Here is a 20,414-nt window from a genome sequence, read left to right as displayed (position 1 = left end):
CTCCACTGAGGTTCTGGGTGTGGGAGATATTCACGGCTCTGGATATGGTGGGGATGACTGACCTACTCTGTCTGTGCAGGTTGAATTGCTAGCCCTTGGTGTCCAGGAGACTTCTAGATCCCATCCTGGTGGTCCTTGACTCCGACATGTGATGAGACTCTCAGGTTCTAGGTTCTGCAGCTGGGACCGGAATGTGATTCTCCGGGTTCCAGAGCAGAGCCTGGGGGTTCCACTAAGCATCATCTGTGGGAGCCTGGATAGAGGAGGCCTCTTGTGGGTCCAGCTAATGACCCAAGGGTAGTGATGTTTCTAGATTCTTGTGGTCCTAAGTATCCCTGGCTGTGAATTCCCGTGATTCAGCATGGACAGAAGATCCCTGAAGAAGCCAAGCTTCCACTCAGGCGGATAAGAGAGTCCCTAAGGCCCTCAAACAGCCAACCAGAAAGGGTGAGTAGATCTATGGAGAGCCCAAAGGGCCAAACTTACCAGCACTTGTGATATAGAGCACCCCGTGGCCCAGGGCACTGTCCTCATGCTGTCCAAAGTAGGAGACCTTCACCTGTAGGGAAATGGTCAGCCCTAAGCCAGCATGGCCATCACCTTCAGAGATTGCGGTGGGGGCAGGGGTACAGTCCTTCTTTAAGGTGTGGCTGCCAGCAGATCCTCTCTGCTCTGAGGTCCCAAGACCCACCGGCTCCTGGCTTGGCTGGGAGCACTTCCTGCTTTCAGAACTGGTGTGAGGAGCAAGGGGCAGGGGGAAGGTGGAGAAATGGGAGGGGTGGGTGGATTCTCAGGGGAACAACTGGACCCTTGGGGTTTGCTTTGTGGGGGGTGTCAGAAAAAGAGAACTAGGGAATGGGGCAGCTGTCACTTTCACTTAGATAAGTTACTCAATTTCTCTAGGCCGTCATTTCTTCATCTATAATCGGGGAACAATCTCCCCAAGCCCATCACAACCAATGGTCAGAATCTGGGTGACATGCCCTACCCAGGTGCTCTCAGGTGGCCCCAGTAGGCACAGCACAGTCACACTGAGTCCACTAGGGCCTTGCCTGCAGCCACGCAGCTAGCAAGCAAGGGAGGTGGGACCAGAGCCCTGGCAGACTCCAGAGTTCCGGCTCTCAGCTCACAGTCCACCCCTTTCCCGGTTGGCGTGAAAGGCTATGCCCGTGAATCATCAGGTCACTGAGCGTGTGTTATGGGCCTGGGTGGGGCCAAGTGAGGGGTGTCATTTGTGCTTAGGGCTGACTGCATGAGAGAAGAAGGTGTGCTTCAGTGTGGGAGACACTGTGGCAGTTACATCATTTCACGTCAACTTGATATATGAGTGTAAAGTGGAGTCTAGTCTGTCAGTCAGGTCACAGCCTGACGGTGCCTCCTTGTGGGCATGGCCTTCTCATAAAGAGGGGCCAGGGATCCTCCCTCTCTCCCTCTGCCTTTCCTTCCTGCTGCTAGAGCCCTGGAGATGTGTCCACCACCACGGGATCCACAGACTCGGCCCCCACCAGCCCTTGATCTTCCTGCATTCCGTATCATTGCATGTGGCTGCGTGAGTCTGAAGAGGGCTTTAAGGACCAGTATAAGATTTATGGACTTGGGTTGGACTGGGCTGGGATGTTTTATTGATGGATGCATAATTACTTCTTGATATAAAACTCTTTCTTACACATATATCAGTGTCACTGAATTTGTTTCTCTAGTCAAGCCAGCCTAACCCAGACATGTACACACAAGGTCATGCATGTGCTTGTGCATGTGTGTGAACGGGCTGCTGACTGGGAGTCCTGCCAATATTGGGGGCCTGTGTATAGGTGGAATACAGACACAGGTGGTTCAGTGGTAGAATTCTTGTCTCCATGCAGGAGACTAGGGTTTGATGTGTGTGTGTGTGTGTGTGTAAGAGAGAGAGAGAGATATGTCTCCGTGTGTGTGTGTGATGACGGGCTACGTGGACATGTATGTGTGTGTGCCATTGTGGCTCCGTGTGTGTGAGACACTGCAGATTCCTGTGTATATGTGTGTCTGACGTCGTGGTGATGGGTGGTTTGTCTTTGGGTGTCTGTGAGGTTGTATTAGGATGTGTTGTGTGGGTACAAGCATGAATGCTTGTGGGTTTCTTTGTTTTTTTGAGTCAGGGGTTTGTGTCTGGGGTATACTATGGAGGGATAGGGTGGGGGAGGGCGGGGGGGCCCAGCCCAGGGGGCCCAGCCCCTTACCATGGGCGAGTGGCCTCTTACCTTATGGTCATATAGTTTCTGACTGACTGTGTGCACAGACACGACCACGTCGATGTTAGCATCCAGAGGCCAGTGGGCCTTGCCTGTGGGCTCTGCCACCCGTGCAGGGTAGTAAAGCACGAAGATCTCCACCCCGGGGCTCCCCGAGACCCTGAAGGTCTTGGCACCCTTGGGCACATCTCTGCAGAGGGGAGAGAAAGAGGGTCTGAGTGGAGGAGCTGGGACTGGTCTATTCAGAGAGCACCCCCAGCTACATCAGTGACCACTGGCCAAGAGACTGACCTTGGCTGGGCATCAGTCAGCTAGGACTCCAGGCCCACTCTCCACTGATTCTCCATGTGACCACCCCTGGACACATCATTCCCCAAAGTGGGTTGGAAAGGGACCCCAGTGCCAACCAGGTTCCTGCAACATCCCACCTCCCCCAGCCCACACAGGTCGCCTCCCTGGGTGCACGCACCTATCCCCTTGCCGTGTCCCTTCTCGCCCTCGTGGAGCAGGATGGCAGAGGCGGGGTGTGCCAGAGAGTCAGTTGGGACTCACAGAGACCCTGAAGTGCCCCACCTATCGGGGTCCCAGGCTGCGTTCTTACAGGAGCAGACCCGTCTATGGAAAACTGTCCATACGCATTCCATTTCGTTTTCACCCACTCGCAGTTTCCCTACATTCATACCGGCTACATTCCAAGTTCCGATTATGAGCGGATGTCTGCGCCTCTTTCTTCTCACTTGAGTTGTGCCCCATCGACACCAAAGGCCCTGCGGCGTCACCCCATCCATGCCGTTATGGTCGACGGAGTGCATCGCTGGCTTCCAGTCTTCCTTCTCCGTGGCTCTGCTCAGGTTCCCTCCCCACCGCACGGTCAGAGCCGTTCTGATGGTGAGACCAAGGACGCTGCTCTTGCTGACACGTCTGAAGCATGGGCCCAGGTATCGTCTGTCTTTGAAATGCTCTTGTCATCTGGGCTCTTCCCCCTGTCCCTGGGAGGCTTCCTTCCCACGCCGGCCCTGACCGCCAGCTCTGGAGCGCCTGCGGGCAGTCCGTGCTGGCGCAGGGTAGCAACGGACTCTCTGAGTGGGCAATGGGTGCTGGGACACACGTGAGTTCATGAGTTTGAGCAACAATCCAATATCTGAATGATGTGCAGCACACGACATACTAGTAGTAATGCGCCACGTGTTCATCTGGACTGTCAATTTCATGTCAATGCCGTACAGCCCGTGGGTGGGGCAGAATGCCTTCTCCTAGCTCCATGACCAACCTACACTGCAACTCACACATGGCTCCCCAAGCTGCTGGTGCTTTTCCCAGAAAGTTTATTGTCATTCAATCTGATATTGGGGCGGGGCATGGAAGATCTGAATGATTTAATTCTACTTGGGTTAGCAATCAATGTCTATGGAAGTAGCGTTCAATATACCAAATAGCATATTGCATGGCAAACCTACTGCAAAAGGCCTTTTTAAAGTTAGACAAAGCAAAGATGTCCCACCACTTTCCTGTCGGTGTGTCACCCTGTGGGGGCTTGTGTGTTGCTGCGATGCTGGAAGCTATGTCACTGGTATTTCAAATCCCAGCAGGGTCCCCCAAGGTGGACAGGTTTCAGCAGTGTCCAGACTGAGAACAGACTACAAAGCAGGACAAGGCTGTGCACATCGGAGGAGTGCACCACTGAAAACCTTAGGGAGCATGTCGGACCCTGGACAGATACGGAAAACTTCACGATAGAAGCAGAACGTTATCCGAGAGGGTGGTCCAGGCTGAGGACGAGCTGCCTTCTCAACGCAGAATCGACCATAATGGCGCAGATGGAGTGACGCTGCAGGACCTTTTGTGTCGATGGGGCACAACTCAAGTGAGAAGAAAGAGGCGCAGACATCCGCTCATAATCGGAACTTGGAATGTAGCCGGTATGAATGTAGGGAAACTGCGAGTGGGTGAAAATGAAATGGAATGCAAAAAGATTGATATTGTAGGCAGTAGTGAGCTGTAATGAATTGGCAATTGCCTGTTTAACTTAAAAAAAAATTCATATGGTTTACTACGCCAGGAATTGGCACAATCAAGAGCAATGGCGTCACATTCATCATCGAAAAGGGACATTGAAAGCACAGTGCTGTCGGAGGTGGATGCCTGCCCACACACAGGAAATCCAGTCCTCACAACTACTGCCCGCAGTGTGCATCAACCACAAAAGCTAGTGGTGCGCAAATGTGAGCACTCTACCGCAGCTTCGGTCTGAATTTGAACCAACGGCGTTCCAGAAGCATGGATAAATATTGCTGGAAACAAAGAGGAGAGAATAGCAATTGACATATATGGTCTTGGTGATAGAAATGAAGCTGGACATTGCACGATAGAATTTTGCAAGACCAGTGACTTCTCCGTCGCAAATACATTTGCTTCAACAACACAAAAGGCTGCACGTGGATTTCATAGAAATGGACTACCTAGAAATGAAATGGACTGCATCTGTGGGAAGAGATGAGGAGAAACTCAGTCTCAGCAGCTAAGTCCAGGCCGGGGGCCGACTGTGAACCAGACCATCAATTGCTCATATGTAAGTAAGGTTGAAGTTGAAGAAAATGTAAACATCCACCCAAGCCAAAAAATGACCCAGAGTTTGAAAAAACCCCAGGAACAGATTTGATGCATGCCATGTGAATGCAGAAGACTTCATAGGCTGTGGGAGGACATGAAGACCATCACGTATGAAGAAAGTGAAAGGCCAGTAAAAAGACAAGAAAGGAGGAAAGGACCAAGGTGGATGTCAGACCACACTTGCTCTTAATTGGAGAGCAACTGAGGCAAATGGAAGAAGTAATGAAGTCAACGAACTGAACAGAAAATGTCAAAGGCAGCTTTAGAAGATAAAGCAAAATATTATAATGAAATGTGCAAGGAACTAGAATCAGAAAACCCAAAGGAAGTATACACTCAGCGTATCTTATGCCGAAAAAAAAGCACGCCTGGAGTTGCCACCTTGAAAGATTCTATGGGCAAATATTGAATGAGGCAGGAAGCAGCGAAAGAAATTGGAAAGAACACACAGAGTCTCTACCAAAAAGAACGAGTCGACATTCCACCATCTCAAGCGGTAGCATATGAGCAAGAACCAATGGTGCTGAAGGAAGAAGTTGAAACTGCACCGAAAGCGTTAGTCCAAAACAAGACGCCAAGAATTGACGGAATACCAGTGGGTGTGCGCCAACAAGCTGGTGAAGCACGGGAGGCACTCACTTGCTGTGGTAGTCACACAATCGGTCCTCAGTTTGAGACTTAAGAGTGAAGGGGTGGAGTTTAGCCTGTCAATCAGGTCACAGCCTGATGACCTCATTTGGAGGCTCCAAGGAGATAAATAGCTCACTGGAGGCGGGACACCCCCTCATTCCCTGCTTTGTCTTCCCTCTGACAAGACACATGAAGCTATACTAGAGCCCTGAAGCTGAGGGAGTCACGTAGAGACTCCTGCCAGCATTGAGATGTTTCCACTGCCACTGGTCCAAGAGACTTCCTAGCCGCTGGCCTGTGATCTTCCTGCATTTGGCATTGTTGCATGTGTTTCGTGAGTCTGAAGAGGACTTTAGGGACTGGTATCGGACATATGGGCCAATATAGGACTTATGGACTAGGTCTGGACTGGGCTGGGCTGGTTTCTCACTATTCAATTGCTCTTGTATATAAAGATCTTTCTTATACACTCTTGAGTGTCTCTATGAATTTGTTTCTCTAGTCCACCCAGACTAACACACTCATCTATGTCAAGAAATTTGGAAGACAGCTACTTGGCCAACTGACTGGAAGAGATCTAGTCCCATTCCAAAGAAAGGTGACCCAACAGAGGTGCAAATTATAGAACAAGATCGTTGACATCGCATGCAAGTACCATCTTGCTGAAGATCATCCAACAATAGTACAGTAGTGCATTGACAGGGAGCTGCCCGAGGTTCAGGTCAGATTCAGAAGAAGATGTGGGACAAGGGATACCATTGCTGATGTCAGCTTGATCTTAGCTCAAAGCACAGAACACTTGTGTTTCCCTGCGTACGCAAAGGGCGTTCGCTCGTGTAGATTAGAACAACCTGTAGATTCCCATGAGAAGAATGGGACTTCCAGACACTTCATTGTGCTCCTGCAGAACCTGCACGCGGATCGCGGTGCTTGGTCAGACTGCACAAGGCCACACTGCGTGGGTTAAAGTCAGGAAAGCTGTGTGTCGGGGTTGTGTCCCCTCACCATCCTTGTTCAATCTGTACGCTGAGCACATCATCAGAGAGAGTGGATGACATGAAGAAGAGGGTGGCATCAGGGTTGGAGGAAGGCTTATGAACAACCTGCGATGTGCAGATGACACGATTTTGCTTGTTGAAAGTGAGGAGGGCTTGAAGCACTTGCTGATGAAGGTCAACAATGGAAGTTTTCAGTATGAATTATAGCCCCATATAAAGAAAACCAAAATCCTCACAACTGGACCAATAAGTATCATCATAGCAAAGAGAGAAAAGATTGAAGTTCTCAAGGATTTCCTCTTGCTTGCATCCACAATCCATGCTTATAGAAGCAGCAGGCAAGAGATCAATCTACACATTGCATTTGATAAATCTGCTGCACAAGAATTGTTTAAAGTGTTGAAAAGCCAGGGTATTTTTCAATGGCCTCGTGTGTATGTGAAAGTTGAACATCAATTAAGGAAGACAGAAAGAAATGGATGCATCTGGACCATGGTGTTGGCAAAGAATATTAAAAGTACCATGAACTACCAAAAGAACAAAATATCATATTCACTTAAGGAGTATTCACTTTTATTTCACTGTTCCCCAAGGAGTAGTCCACACGCTTCCCTGCACCACAAGCAAAATGCACCAATTCTGCCGTCTTCCTCCATTGTCCAAGTTTCACATGGGTAAAGGCGATTGAAGTCTGATGCTAGTGTTATTGGTGTGGTTAGGCACCTTTGAGTTGGTTCCGACTCCAGGTGACCCCGTACACAACAGAACAAACCACTACCCGGTCCTCTGCCATGCTCACAATCGCTGCTATCCCTGAGCCTGTTGTTGCAGCCACTGTGCTGGTCGAAGAGGTATTGAAAATCTAAGAGTCATCTTATGTCTCATAAACTAAGCTCCTGTTTCCTTCCTTGTTCCTTGTCCAAACCTGGCCCTGCCCCGGTCCTCCGGTCACTCCGGTCCTTCCCCTGGCTCAGGCCACCCACAGCTGTGTGGTTCCAGCTGTCACGCCCATATTCCTGAGCCAGCTCCACAACACTCTCCCTTCCTCCCACTTCTCCCATGGATTTGAGGACCGTCTGCTGTCTCTGCTTCCTCTCTTACCCCCACCCCCAATGCTCTGTTCCCAACACGGTGGCCTGGGGGACCCTCACACTGTGCGTCCCTCCTACCCCAAGCCTCTTGTCGAATTCCATGTGGTTAGCCATGCTGTCCCCACCTCCCCTCATGCCTCTGACCACAGGCACACCCAGCGCCCTCCCACCCCGTTCTGGCCCGGTCGACTGCTGCTCCCCGTCTCAGGGACTTTTTGCCTAAAAGGACCTGCTGCATGCTCACTCCTCACTTTCCTTTGGTAGCACCCTCCCAAGGTGCCCCATGACTCAGCTTCCTGTGTCCCGTGGCACTGGTCACTAAGGAGTGCTGGTAGGGCAACAGTGAAGTGCCCGGCTGCTGATGGCGAGCCCACCCAGAAGCCCTGCGGAAGAAGGACCTGGCGGCCTGCTCGATCGGCTTCTGTGGAAAGTACAGCCAAGAAGCCCTGTGGGGCAGCTGGGCTGTCACCCAGCATCATTGTCATGATGGTCTCCCACACTTACTAAGTGGAATCCCGGGGGGTGTCAGCACACTGCTAATAAAAACGTTGGTGGGCTGAGTCTTCTCGGAGGTGCCTCAGAAGAAGGGCCTGGTGATCAGCTTCCCCAGAGGTCAGCCACTGACCATCTCCTGGAGCACACGTCTACAGGACACTCAGGAGGTCGCCGGGACACAGCAGCTGCTCAGTTTTCCCTGGAGACTGAGTAGCCACTTCACCCCCGAGAGCAGGACATGTCCCATTTTATTCTCCCCAATGCTACTGTCACCCCAGGACCACGCTGGGTGGCTGGTGTGGTCAGCAGCACAGGACACTTCCCCCGCATGGAGCAGGACTCTCCAATGCAGACCCGTGCGCAGGCTCTCTGAGCAAGCTAAGTGGCTGAGCTTGTGGCCCCCTCTGTCTGGCTCCAGAGGCCAGCCCAGGCATGTTGAGAGCAAGCAGGTGTGAGCCCAGCACCCAGGGGTCTCCAGCTAGGGGGAGGCCCCTCCATGCCTCTCAATATGGCCTCTGCCAGAGACAGGCATTTTCTGGGGGTGCCAGGGAGTCCAAAGTTCAGCTTTGGGCAAAAGTTGGCTTTTCCAGGCAGAGGCCCTCCTCCCCCACCCACCCCCCATGTGAGCCATGCAGAGTCCCCGCCTACTGGCCATTGGGTCTGCCCATGGCTGTGATGCTGGACCGGGGTCTCCAGAGCCTCTAGAGACTTAGATGGGCTCGTCAGAGAGGCCTGGCGATCGGCTTCTGAAAATCAGTCAGTGAAACCTCTATGAATCACAGCAGCCTGATCTGCAATTGATCTTGGGGATGGTGAGGGACCAGGAAGAGTGACATTCCGTTGTGCATAGGTCACCAGGAGTCCAGGCCAACCCGCTGGGATCCAGTAACAACAACAAATGTACCCATCAATCAACCATACATGAACACCCTTTCTCTGAGCCAGGGTCGCCTCCTGCAGCCTGGGACCCTCCCTGGCTTGCTCAGTGGCTCAGGACGCACTTCCCTCTCTGGGGGCTGGGTGCCAGGCTCAGTTCTTCCTCCCAGGTGGGCAGTGCTTGCAGGTGCGGGAAAGGTGGCTTCTTCCCACCGGAAGTCAGTCACCTGACGGGCAGAGTGAAGGTCCAGGACTGCCTTTGACAGCCGCACCTGCTCCTTGGGAGGGGCTAGGTCTAACCTGGTCTAACTCTGCCCTTCTGCTCAGAGACCACACCCATTACCCCCCCCCCCCCCCCCGCCATCCGGGCCTGCCTTCCCTGTGCTGCCTGCATCTCAGCGGGAAATGCGCAGGGAGAGTCAAAGATGGTGAGGGAGGCCAGAGCGAGGAGGGTCGACAGTTTTAAACCACCAGCTGTCCTTGGAAGAATAAAGGAGGCTTTCTACTCCCATAAAGAGTTTTAAAGAGTTACTGACTCGGAAACTCACAGGGGCAATTCTACCCTGTCCTAAAGGGTTACTATGAGCTGGCATTGACTTGATGGCAGCGAGGCTTTTTTTTGGGGGGGGGCAGATAATGGGCAAGAGTGGGATTTGGTGTCCCCAGTTCTGTGCTACGATGCCCCCCCCTCCACTGAACAGAGGCAGCCTCTGCGGCAGTGGGGTGAGGAGGCTAGCCCTGGGTCAGGGCCCTCCTAAGGCTGAGCCCCAGGCTGCCCCACGAGCTCTCTCAAACTACCCCTCCCCAGGTGCGCCTCTGCTTCTACACACCTTCCAGCGTAGCTCCCAGTGTGCAGCTCTGGACACGCCCAAGCTCACAGTCAGGGGAGACCAGAGATCGGAAAAAGCCCTGTCAATGAAAAGGAATCGAATGATTACCAAGCAGGAGTCGGGGACAACTACTGGTTCCATCCTCGTCCACTGCCATGCTAGTAGCCCTTCTCTGCCCAGGAAGCCTCTGTATTCTTCCAGACCCAGTGCCAAGTGCCAAGGCCACCTCCTGTGGGTGGTGGGGTGTGACTCAGATCTGACCCTAGACATCTACCCTCCAGAGCGCTCCGTCATTGTGGGGACTGCGTGGGAGACTGCGTTCCAAGACTTGACACAGTCAGTCGTGGTGGATGGAGTTGGCTCAGGAGCTGGCTCACAGCGTGGCACTGTGGTTTTCAGTGGCTGATTTTTGGAAGTAGTTCATCCAAGGCACCTCAGGGTGGGCTCCGTTTGGGGCAGCAAACCCAAACCAAACTCGCTACCATTGAGTGGATCCCACTGACTCCTCAGGAGGAAGATGAGAACTGTCTGTCCCTGTAAAGATGAACAGCCTAAGAAACCCGCAGGGGCAGTTCTACTCTGTCCCACAGGGTCTACATGAGTTTCACACACAGTATGTACTTAACAGGAGCCCTGGTGGCGTAGTGGTTACTTGTTGGGCTGCGATCCACAAGGTCAGCAGTTTGAAATCACCAGCTGCACCCGGGAGAGAGACAGGGCTTTCTACTCCTGTAAAGAGTTCCAGTCTGGGAAACTCACAGGGCCCTAGAGGGTCTCTGTGAGTCAGAATTGACTCGATGGTAAGGAGGTTTGGGGTTTATTTTTTAGGTTCTTCATAAGTTCTCGATGCATTGGCACTGCTACAATCCCTCTTTCCAGAGGCCGCAGCACCCCACGCTGCCCAAATGCCACCTGCTTCCTGTGCTCCACACGCTTGCTCAGACCTTTCCTGAAGGCCACCCCCACTCGGTCTTGCACCCAGCAGGCTTCCTGCCTGCCTCCCCCAGCAATGTCCCTGCATCACCTGCCCCCCCAGCAGGGCCGGCGGCACCAGGTTCCTTAAAGAGCCGGAGGAGAAGGGAGAGAATCTCACATAAAGAGGCGCACAAAGAGTGGGCCGGGGGGTTGACGCCAGTGCCATGTCCCAGCACTTCGGCTTGTTTGGGGAGGTCCCTGCCTACTACCGGTTGCAGCACAAGGCTGGCATGAGGAACAGTGGGGCGGGGGAGCAACCCACATTCTTAAGGGATGTCTCAGAGCAGCACCGTTTGAGCCCAACTACCAGCCTGAAGGTTGCCAGTTCAAATCTGCCCAGTAGAACACAAAATAAAGGCCTGGCCATCTGCCTTGGTAATAGTTACCACCGAGAAAACACCGTGGAGCCGTGGAGCCGCGGAGGGCTGCCAGGAGCAGGACTTGCGCCGATGGCAACAGGTTTGGTGGGGAGTTTTTTGGGGTTTTTAAACCACGTTCCAGGCGTTTGCTGGCCTTTTGATACCCAGGACCTCATCGGAACTGTACCGCAACCCCGCCAGGTGGGCGTTACTCTTTCTGTTTAATGAGGCCCTTGTCTCAGAGAGGTTAAGTAACTTTCCGAGGGTCACACAGCTGGCAGCGGGAGGAAGGAGCAGCAGGTTTGTCTTCTGCCTTTCTGCTGTGTCATCTGACATTCAAATGCATGTGTGTGCCCTGAGCGTGCTCCAGGGGCCCATGGGTGGGGGCAGGGAGAGTGTCAAGGAACACATGGAGAAGACAGGACACTGTTGAAACTTGTTCCTCTGTGTGGTGAGACCCGAGGCAGGAACCAGCCTTCACCCCCACATCTGGTACTCACTGCCATCGAATCAACGCTGGCTCCTAGTGACCCCTGCACCACCAGGGCTCCCTATGCTTCACACAGCCCTCCAGAGAGGGGTGCCTGTCCCGGGGGGCCAGGCTGGAACCCCTAGACTTCGAGTCAGAGAGGCCCAGAGGCTATCTGCCTGGCCCTCAGCCTGAAACCCATGGCGCTTCAGGCATGAACACTTCCAAGACAGACAGCTCACACCCTCTGTGCTTTGGCAGCGCTGGCACCAAAAAGCTTCTGCTTGGCAGCAGCCTGCTTCTGCCTACTGGACTTACGCAGACCACACCTCAGCTCACCCACTGGTCTCCAGGAGCAGAGAAAGAGGGTGGTCTCTGGGGGGAGGGCCTTCCGGCTTCTTCTATCTCAGCCCACACCCTGGCTGGTGCAGACCCAGCCCCCAGCAGGGTGTGTGGGCAAAGGACCAGGGTGCCTTTGAGGGGTGTTTGGACATTGTGGTAGGGCAGTGGGGTTAGGGAAAAGACTAGTACAGAACCTGGCAGAAGGGCAAAAGAGCAAGCCGACGGGTGGCCCGGGGCCAAGCAGGCCAGCACACTTGCCAGCCTCTGCCCATCAGGAGCCGCCACCCATGGGCAAGGGAAGGACCAGCAAGTTCTTCAGGCAACCCTGCTCCGTGGCCGGTTTCTGCCGGGAGCTGAGGATCTGGCTGGAGAGTCAGGGCCCTTGATTCCTCCTCCAGGGATCTAGTCAGCCACTGCAAACCCCTCTGGGGTCCGATGGACGCAGCTCAAGTCCTGGCTTGGCTGCTTCATGGCTCCGGGCCTCGGATGGGTCCCTTCATATCTCTAGGCCTCCGTCTCCTCATCTATAAAATGGGCTGCTAGCAGGACCCGTCCCCGGGGCCATTGTGAGGATTCGACAGGCCAATCCATGCAAGAGGCTGAAGACAGTGTGTTCTAGCTTGGTCACCGTGATCACCGGCGTCAACATCACCTTCTTCTTTGCAGACAGCACCAATCCCCCCCCCCCCTTCCCCTTCCTCTTCCCTGTCACTTCAGTCACTAGCCAGTACCCAGTGCTGGCCCCGTCTGCCGGGAGCTCTGGTTCTAAAGAGCTGGCAGTGGCCCCGGGGGCTCCTGGATCATCCATTCATGCTCAGCCTGAACACACGTCCTGAGCACCTACTGTGTGTCAGGCGCCGTGCTGGGCTCTGGGAAAGCAGAGCTGAGTCAGCCCGGGCCCCTTCCCCTGCCCCCGTGGGGGTTACAGTCTGTAGACTCTGACTCCACCCGCATGGCCCTGCCTTCTGAGCAAGGAGTTCTTACCCTGGACTCTGCAGAAGATGAACTGAAATGCAGAGGGACCACACACAGGCTGAGTGGCCCAGCGGGTTCCACGTCAGCTGCTGGCCACACAGGCAGCCATTTGAAACCAACACCCACTTGGCTAGAGCTAGACAGGGCTTTCTCCTCCCATCAAGGGTTGCGGTCTGAGAAGCCCACGGGGGCATTTCTACCCTGTCCTGCCGGGGCGCTGTGAGCCAGCACGACTCCATGGCCATGCGATTGGTTCGGTTTGGTGTCTGACTCCAGAGCGCACCCTCAGGGCTGGCTCAGCCACATGAAAGAACCCCAGATGGTAGGCTGTGCTCTGAGGTTGAGCTCACAGCATTTGGCACCAGGCAGATGCAGGTTCCAACCGGAGCCACTGGTAGTGAGATTGGCCAAGACGCTCGGCCTTCCTGCGTATGTGAAATGGGGGGTCTCAGTTGCCCTCCCCTCCCCACCGAGGCCCGTGGAGATTGAAGTGAGAGAATGCGGACAAGCACGGAGCGCAGTGTTGCCTGGCCGTGACCGCCACCACGGCTGCGTGGACGCATGGCAGGCCCCAGGGGACAGGGCCTCTCTCACCTCCCCCTGCCTTCTTACTGGACCAAGAAACCTGGCTCTTGAAAAGGCACACCCTGGGGCCTTGGTGGCCATGCAGCCCTGTCCTCCACCTTTCTCAGCTGCTCTGAAGTGCTTCGATCCCTGACCACATCGCATGCTGCCCGTTGCACACGCCGCTTCCTCTGCCAGCCTCCGCACGCTCCTCCTGTCCTCGCCGTCCGCTTCCTGCACATCCATTCCTCAAGGCTCAACTTGAGAAAGACCCTTCTTGTTATTTCCTCCCGGCTGACGGAGACGCTCCGTCCTTAGGCGAGAGGGCATGTCACACACCTCACTCACCCCATCAGCATCCTGCTCTTCTCCCTCCCAGGTAGGCCCTCCCGGGCAGACGTGAGCTATCTTCATCTCTGAGTGCAGGGCCGGCCAGCACAGAGCAGTGACCCGGCAGCTGGTTGCAAAGGTCACCGATGGGACACCCCACGGTCTGCCCCCGCACCCTTCACCGCCCCAGCTCCTGACTGTGATAGGGTTTTCCCCTGGTCCTTCCCGGGGCTGGTGTGGCTGACGGGCTCAGGAAAGACCATGGCTGACACCTAGAGACGCGGGCAGGAGCTTCCTCCACAGCCTGGGGTCGCTGTGAGTCGGTAGTGACTGGATGGCAGTGAGTTTAGTTGTTGTTGTTGCTGTTGTTGTTGTTTAAGGAACACGCCGCCGGGTATGGCCATACCCCATCCCGCCTTCCCAGAGATAACCATCGTACACATCATGGGTGCCCAGTGCCCTGTCATTGCTGAAGACAGGCACACCCAGGGAGTCAGGAAGGAGGGCTGGAAAGGTGTGCTAAGGGAGCTTCACCAGCAGGGCGTCCCCAGGAGGAGCAGCCAGGAACGGGCCCACCCCTAGCACCTTCCGGAGAGAACAGACATGGAATTCGGAGCCCGGAGTGTCTTCTCTCAGCCTCAGCCCCCGTCTGCAAGACGGAGAACAGCATGACTGAGCTCTTCGGGGTTGCACAAGCTCACAGTGTCCTCATCTGGAATACAGGTGCCAGCTTTTCTGAATAAAACAGCCAATGATACCATCTCTGTCTGGCATGGGAGGGGCCCCAGGGCGCTCTGCTCCCTAAAAGGTGATTGGTCCACGTTCACCCAGGTGCACCGCAGAAGAAAGGTCTGGTGCTTGAGCTCTGAGAATCAGCCACGGAACAGAGCACAACAGAGCCAAGTTCGACTCTGGCGGCCTGGGGTCACCGGAAGTGGGATTCGGCTATTGGCAATGGGTGGGTTAGCCTGAAAGACAGGCTCAGAGGGGGCAGTGAATGGGGCTGTAAGGGCCAGGCTGACTCCAGTCTGAGGTGGTGCCCACTGGCCAGTCTGTTGGTGAATGGACCCTCAGAGGGCCCTGTCCTCGAAGGCAGCCCATCAGGAAGGTGCTTCTGAACTGAAGAAGGGGTGGCCTTGGTCCCCCTGGCAAAACCACATCCAACCACACTCAACTGCCATCGAGCCGATGCCAACTCAGCGACCCTGCAGGACAAGGTAGAACTAGCCTCATGAGACTGTAAGCCTCATCTTTCTCCTGGGGAGCAGCTGGTGAGTTTGAACTGCTGGCTTGTGGTGAGCAGCCCAACCCGTAACCAGGATGCCACCAGGGCTCCATCCTCTGGGAATGGCAGGTGTGTTTCTGTTAACTTTATACCACCCCAAGGCCCTTTCCCAGGCCATCCAGAAGGCACAGGTGGCTCGAGTCATAGGGCAAGAAGAGGGCACAATGGCATTCCAAGATACCACCAACGTGAAAAGCACCAGAGTGGGGTACCCAGCCTGAAGGGGCGCTCCCGCTGCTAGTTACTGCTCCCTAACTCACCCTCCTGAAGGGAGGCCATCCCAGAGACCCCAGGGTGCTTCTTCCTCTCCCTACGCCCTGGCCTGGGGGCCAGCTCTGGCTGACCGAGGCCAGGTGGGCGACGGGGGCTGTGCTTGCTGCCTGAGCGACCCAGCAGGGCCCTGGTCCCCAAGCTACAGTCCAGCCTTCAGGGTGCAGAGGCCACACTCTACCTGCATGAGGTGCTGGAACCCCCCCCCCCAGCTCACAGCTGGGCCTGCCTTCCTCCCCCACCCCGCCCCGTCCCCGCTTTGGGGGGGTATCCCCATTGACTGCAGTCTTAAAGGGGCAGAGCCGGGAAGCCACTCAAAGACCAGAGAGAAGAGACAAGAAAAGGCAGCCTGCAGGGTGAGGGAAGGCATAGCAGGCTGGGAGGCTTAGGGTGGGGGGTCAGGAAAGAACCTCTAAAGTCCTAAGTGAGCACCAGAGGTCTTCTCTCAGGGTCCGCGGGATCAGGGGAGCAGGGCCAGTGTCTGGCTGGCCACTGGTCTGTTGGGAAGGGCAGGGACTGGGGAGGAGAAGAGACGACCTGGGGGGTGGAGGTCACGGGAGCTGTGAAGGCAGAGGAGAATGGGAGGCACGAGGGAGTCCAGGATTAGACTTCATGAAATGACAGGGAGAGGAGGGGGCTGGAGAGAGGAGGCTGGAGCAAGGAGGAGGCCTCTGTGCCAGGTCAGAGCGCCTGTCAAGAAGACAGGTGTCCATCTGCTGGGACCCAGGGCCACAGGGTGAATGAGAGGTCCTCCCGTCGGCTTCAAGGATGGTGCCCCCACGACTCTACAGCATTCTGCGACCCCCACATGGGGGAGCCAGGCCCCACCTTCTCCAGGAAGACTCAAATGTAGACTTTGAAACGTTTCCAAATAAAGGTGCCTTTCCTGTCTCAGAGACACCACACAGGTAGCACAAGGAAGGTAAAACCTCGCCCGGTGTCCCTGCCCGGTGCTTGGAGCCTGTCCGTCACCACCGAATTAGTGCTGGCGTCAATCCTGTAATCACCCCAAGAGGAACCCAATTATGCTGCATTGCCCTGTGTGAGTGCAAGACACCCATTCACTCAGCGCGAACATTAAAAACACACCGCCAGCTTACAAATCTGGGTGGGCATTTCCCTGTTCTGAAGTAACAGGAGTCCTGGGAAACGGAAGTGGCCCAGGGCCCTCTCTGGTCTGGGACAGTGCCTCCACCCTGGGTGGGAGAGAGAGAGAGAGAGAGAGAGAGAGAGAGAGAGAGAGAGAGAGAGAGAGAGAGAGAGAGAGAGAGAGAGAGAGAGAGTGTCTTGGGAAGCATCCAGGAGAATGTCCTACCCCCAGCCCCTGTCCCAGACTTCTGCAGTTTCCATCACTCTGGCCTCCAGCCTGTGTCCTGGTGCCGGACTCCCGGAGGGACAAGGAGGGCCAGGCTGGCCTGCCGACAGAGCCCTTTGCAGCCTCTCTGGGGCCACCTCCAAATATCCCAGAAGGGACATCCAGGGCAGTCTGATCAGACCCAGCAGGGTAGGGCGGGAGCTAACCTGATGGGTTATGGCGTTAAGATGGGGAACTGGTCTATTGGTTTTAGGGTCAGAGTGGGCAGCTAGTTCATGGTAGAGGGGTCATGACACAGAGCGAGCCCACTGATGTCAGGATGGAATGTGGAGGTAGAAGCTGCAGCACATGCTCAGTCAGGGGATTCCTGAAATTCCTGAGACTAGGCACCAAGACACACAGTCACTCCAAACACAAACCTTTCTCCAAATAACCAGGCCGCACAACACCCTCACGGAGTTAATTACTTCCTGTGATGTCGTCTCCACTGGCTCTCCTGCAGGGCTCAGAGCCCAGGCAGCGAGCACTGGGCACCCTGGCGGCAGGGGTGAGGGAGCGCCAGGCTCATCATCTAGGGTCACCTTTCCTCCTGGGTGAGTTCCAGCCTCCTCTTAAACCTCCCACCCCAATTCCTTGACCCCTTCCTCAAGTAGCCCAGCCTCACTGGCAAGAAGTCAGTCCTTCCTTAGAGCTCATCTTAAGCCAACTTGCTGCAGAATACAGTTTGGTTTCCAGACTCTCCATGTCTATGGCATGTACCTGTGACATGCGACAGTGCCTGAAGCGCTTTGGGGTAGAAGCCCTCACAAGGCTCAACTCAAGACCCCCAAGCAGTCACTCCTCTCCTAGCCCCCCACCTCGGGTGCAAGACGCCTCTCTCCACTCGGGGGTTAAGATCAGATGACTAGATAAAGTACAAGAGGCCTAGTTAAATGGGAATTTCAGACAAATAATATTTTTTTACCATCAAGATGTCCCATGTAATATTCAGGACATACTTAAGCTTTTACAAAAGTTGTTGCTGCTGATGTATCCGAAATTCAAATTCCTATCTTTTTATTTGCTTTGCACACAGCCCCGCCCTCTGCTCTCCGCACAGACACCCTGAGCGCTCCTCTGTCCTCTCCACCTTCTGGGGAGCAGTGGAGAGAACCGACACTGGAGAAGGAGGTCACGGGGCCTTCTCAGCCATACGAGGTCTTACATAGGCACCATCTCACTTGTGATCCCCAGTTCATGAGCGTAGCGGCTGTGGTTCCCACGTTTGTCAGGTGAGACATCTAAGGCTCAGAGCAGTACAGGATTCGGCCCAGGGTCAGACGCTACACATGGAACTCAGAACCCACTGCTGTCCAGGTCCAGAACTCAACTCCGGCATCTCTTTCCCTCTGAGCTGAACCGTACAGGGGACGCAGCCCATGCCGAGAGTTGCCCAGAGAGAGTGGGTGACCTGCTGGCACCTGCTCACGGTGTCTGGGCTCCTAATGGACACGGCTGGCCTCAGGCAGCAGCACCAGGAGGCCCTGCCTGAGGTTCTGAAGGGGCCGTCAGGAAGTCTCCGTCTCCCCTCATAGAAGAGGTGCCCTCTCCTCCTGCTGTTCATGTGAGTCTCCTGGAGGAAGGACGAGACGTTTGCTACGACTGACACTGTCTGACCCTCAGCAGGCCCCAGGCCATGCTTAGGACATACGTATGTGATCATTTGTTGTCGTCGTTTCATCTGAAATTCCAATCCTGTATCTGCCAAATCCAGCAGCTGTATGGTTTAAAGAAACCCACTGCCATCGATATAATGATGGATGGATCGATGCCGACTCACAGCCACCCTCTAGGACAGTGTGGAGCTGCCCCTGTGAGTCCTGAGACTGTCACTCTTTACGGGAGTCTCTCTGGGAGCAGCTGGTGGTTTCAAACTGTGGATCTTTGGGATCGCAGCCCAAAGTATAACCACAACACTGCTGGGGTTCCTCTGGGGTAAAGGAGCCAAAGCAAATGACAGCTCGACAGTCCCAGAGAGTCAGCAAACGCCCCAGGGGTCCCCAGAGGTCTGGTTTCTAGAGCCCCAGGTCTCTCTCTCTAGCCTTGCCAATGGGGCCTCAAGTCACCTCCTGAGAGGGGCAGAAGGAGCAACTGGACCAGCGGGAGCCCCAGAGAGGCCCAGAGAGAGCTGAGTCTCAGTTTCCTTCACTGACCAATGGGAAAGCAGTAGCCCAGATCATTGCCCCGCAGGAGTGTCGGTGAGACTGTGTGTGTGTGTGTGTGTGCGCGCACGTGTGCGTGCATAGCCTTGAATGGGGGCTGCCCCAGAAGTGGGAGGTGCTTCCAGCTCTGATCGCTCCACTGCAGAACCCCCACTTCCTCTTGTGTGTATGTGGTGGTGATGGAGGTGCCCCTTCAGTCCCCAGCCGCAGGGGTTCCAGTCCTCTGATCCAGCAGGGAGGACAGACTTTCAGAGGCAGAAAGGCCTCCAGACATCACCACGTTCAACTTTCCCAGAGGCCAGGTGGCGAAACCGAGGCTGAGTCCAGACAGAGGATTTCAGAGACCAAAGCTGTCCCCCCTCAGCCACCATCCCAGCAAACACCAGTGCCAGGCCCTGTTCTACGCACCATCCCTCTCCTCCACCCCAAGGGCCCTCTTCGTCCCTGGCTGGCCCCTGCGATCCTGCTCCCACCCCGGCCTCAGAGAGATGGGTTGAGACAAGGCATTGAGAGACAAGTGTGCAGCCCAGTCTTATTTGCTTCTGTAGCAACAAATCATTCTGATACCAACACAAGGGACAAGCTCCACTCAGACGTCAGCCCCATGAGCCTGGCTCCAAGGGCCAGATGCTGGAGGGAAGTCAAGGCCAGACCCTAGATCCAGCAGCCTGAGGTCAAGATCCTTGCCCCAGTGCCGTGCCCAGGAGCCGGAGCCCAAGCCACTGGGAGACCTGGCAGCCAAGCGTGCCTCCCGCCCAGGTCCCACAGCTAGCTCCACCTCCTGGGCTGTCAAAACAACCTGTCTCCTGCTTCTGTGCTCAGCAGGCTCTGCTCACCCTCCAGCACCCACTCCTCCCTGCAGGCAGGCTGGACACCCCCTGCCCCGCTCTCACCTGTGAACATCCACGATCATCTCAACCCCCACCACGCACACGGCGTAAGTGGGCTTCTTCAGGGACAGCTGTACATCTCTCTGCGCAGCCATCCCGACTCCCAGCAACGGCTTCCCTGATGGGCTCCGGCCTGGCCACCCCCCAGCCCGAGCTCCTCTCCCAAGAGCTCCCCACTAGGAAGGTACGTGAGGTCTGACGGGCTAGGGCTCTCCTCCTCCCTTTTAATTTCACCCTGTGACCTGGAATCCCCACCTCCTGATACCACACCCCGCCCTCTTCAAGCCTCTGTTGACCTAGAGGCTGGGGAAGGGACACCCGCCTGCCCAGGGCCAGTCTGGAGGCTGGAGAGAGGGGTTGCTTCATCTAGGGTGGCCCCTGCAACCACCCCCCACCCAGCTCCTTTCTCTTCCCCAACGCGCCCTCTCTCCTCACTGCCCTGCAAACTGAGCAGGGAGTGAGCCTGAACCCTTCTCACTCAGTCACCAGCTTTTCCTGGGGGCTGACTGTGTGCAGCGCACCAGCTAAGCAGTTTGCCGACTTTATTTCCAGAGCCAACACGCTAGGGACCATGTAAATCAGAGTAGAACCAGCCTGCCCTAGCTCAAATCCCAGCTCGGCCTCATGTCACCTGTGTGGCCACGCCTGCCTTACCTAGCTTCTCCGTTCCCTCTTGGGTCA

The 20,414-nt window shown here is 55.3% G+C and overlaps 1 protein-coding gene across 1 annotated transcript in view; it reads right to left on the bottom strand.

Annotated features, from left to right (window-relative positions):
* LOC142433425 (protein-arginine deiminase type-1-like) overlaps positions 1–19,828 on the bottom strand; it is a 37,631-nt gene extending 17,803 nt beyond the window's left edge. Inside the window, exons 1-3 of the mRNA XM_075538379.1 lie at positions 19,737–19,828; positions 2,238–2,418; positions 487–559 (exon numbers count right to left, since the gene is read on the bottom strand). Of these exons, the coding sequence (XP_075394494.1) occupies positions 487–559; positions 2,238–2,418; positions 19,737–19,828 (346 nt within the window). The remainder of the gene's footprint in view (positions 1–486; positions 560–2,237; positions 2,419–19,736) is intronic.
* Between the last annotated feature and the right edge of the window lie 586 nt (positions 19,829–20,414).

The sequence above is a fragment of the Tenrec ecaudatus genome, chromosome 1 (genome assembly GCF_050624435.1).
Source record: "Tenrec ecaudatus isolate mTenEca1 chromosome 1, mTenEca1.hap1, whole genome shotgun sequence".
In the NCBI taxonomy this organism is placed as follows: domain Eukaryota; kingdom Metazoa; phylum Chordata; class Mammalia; order Afrosoricida; family Tenrecidae; genus Tenrec; species Tenrec ecaudatus.
Note: the sequence above shows the minus strand (reverse complement) of the source record. Positions and strands in the feature narration are given on the sequence as shown.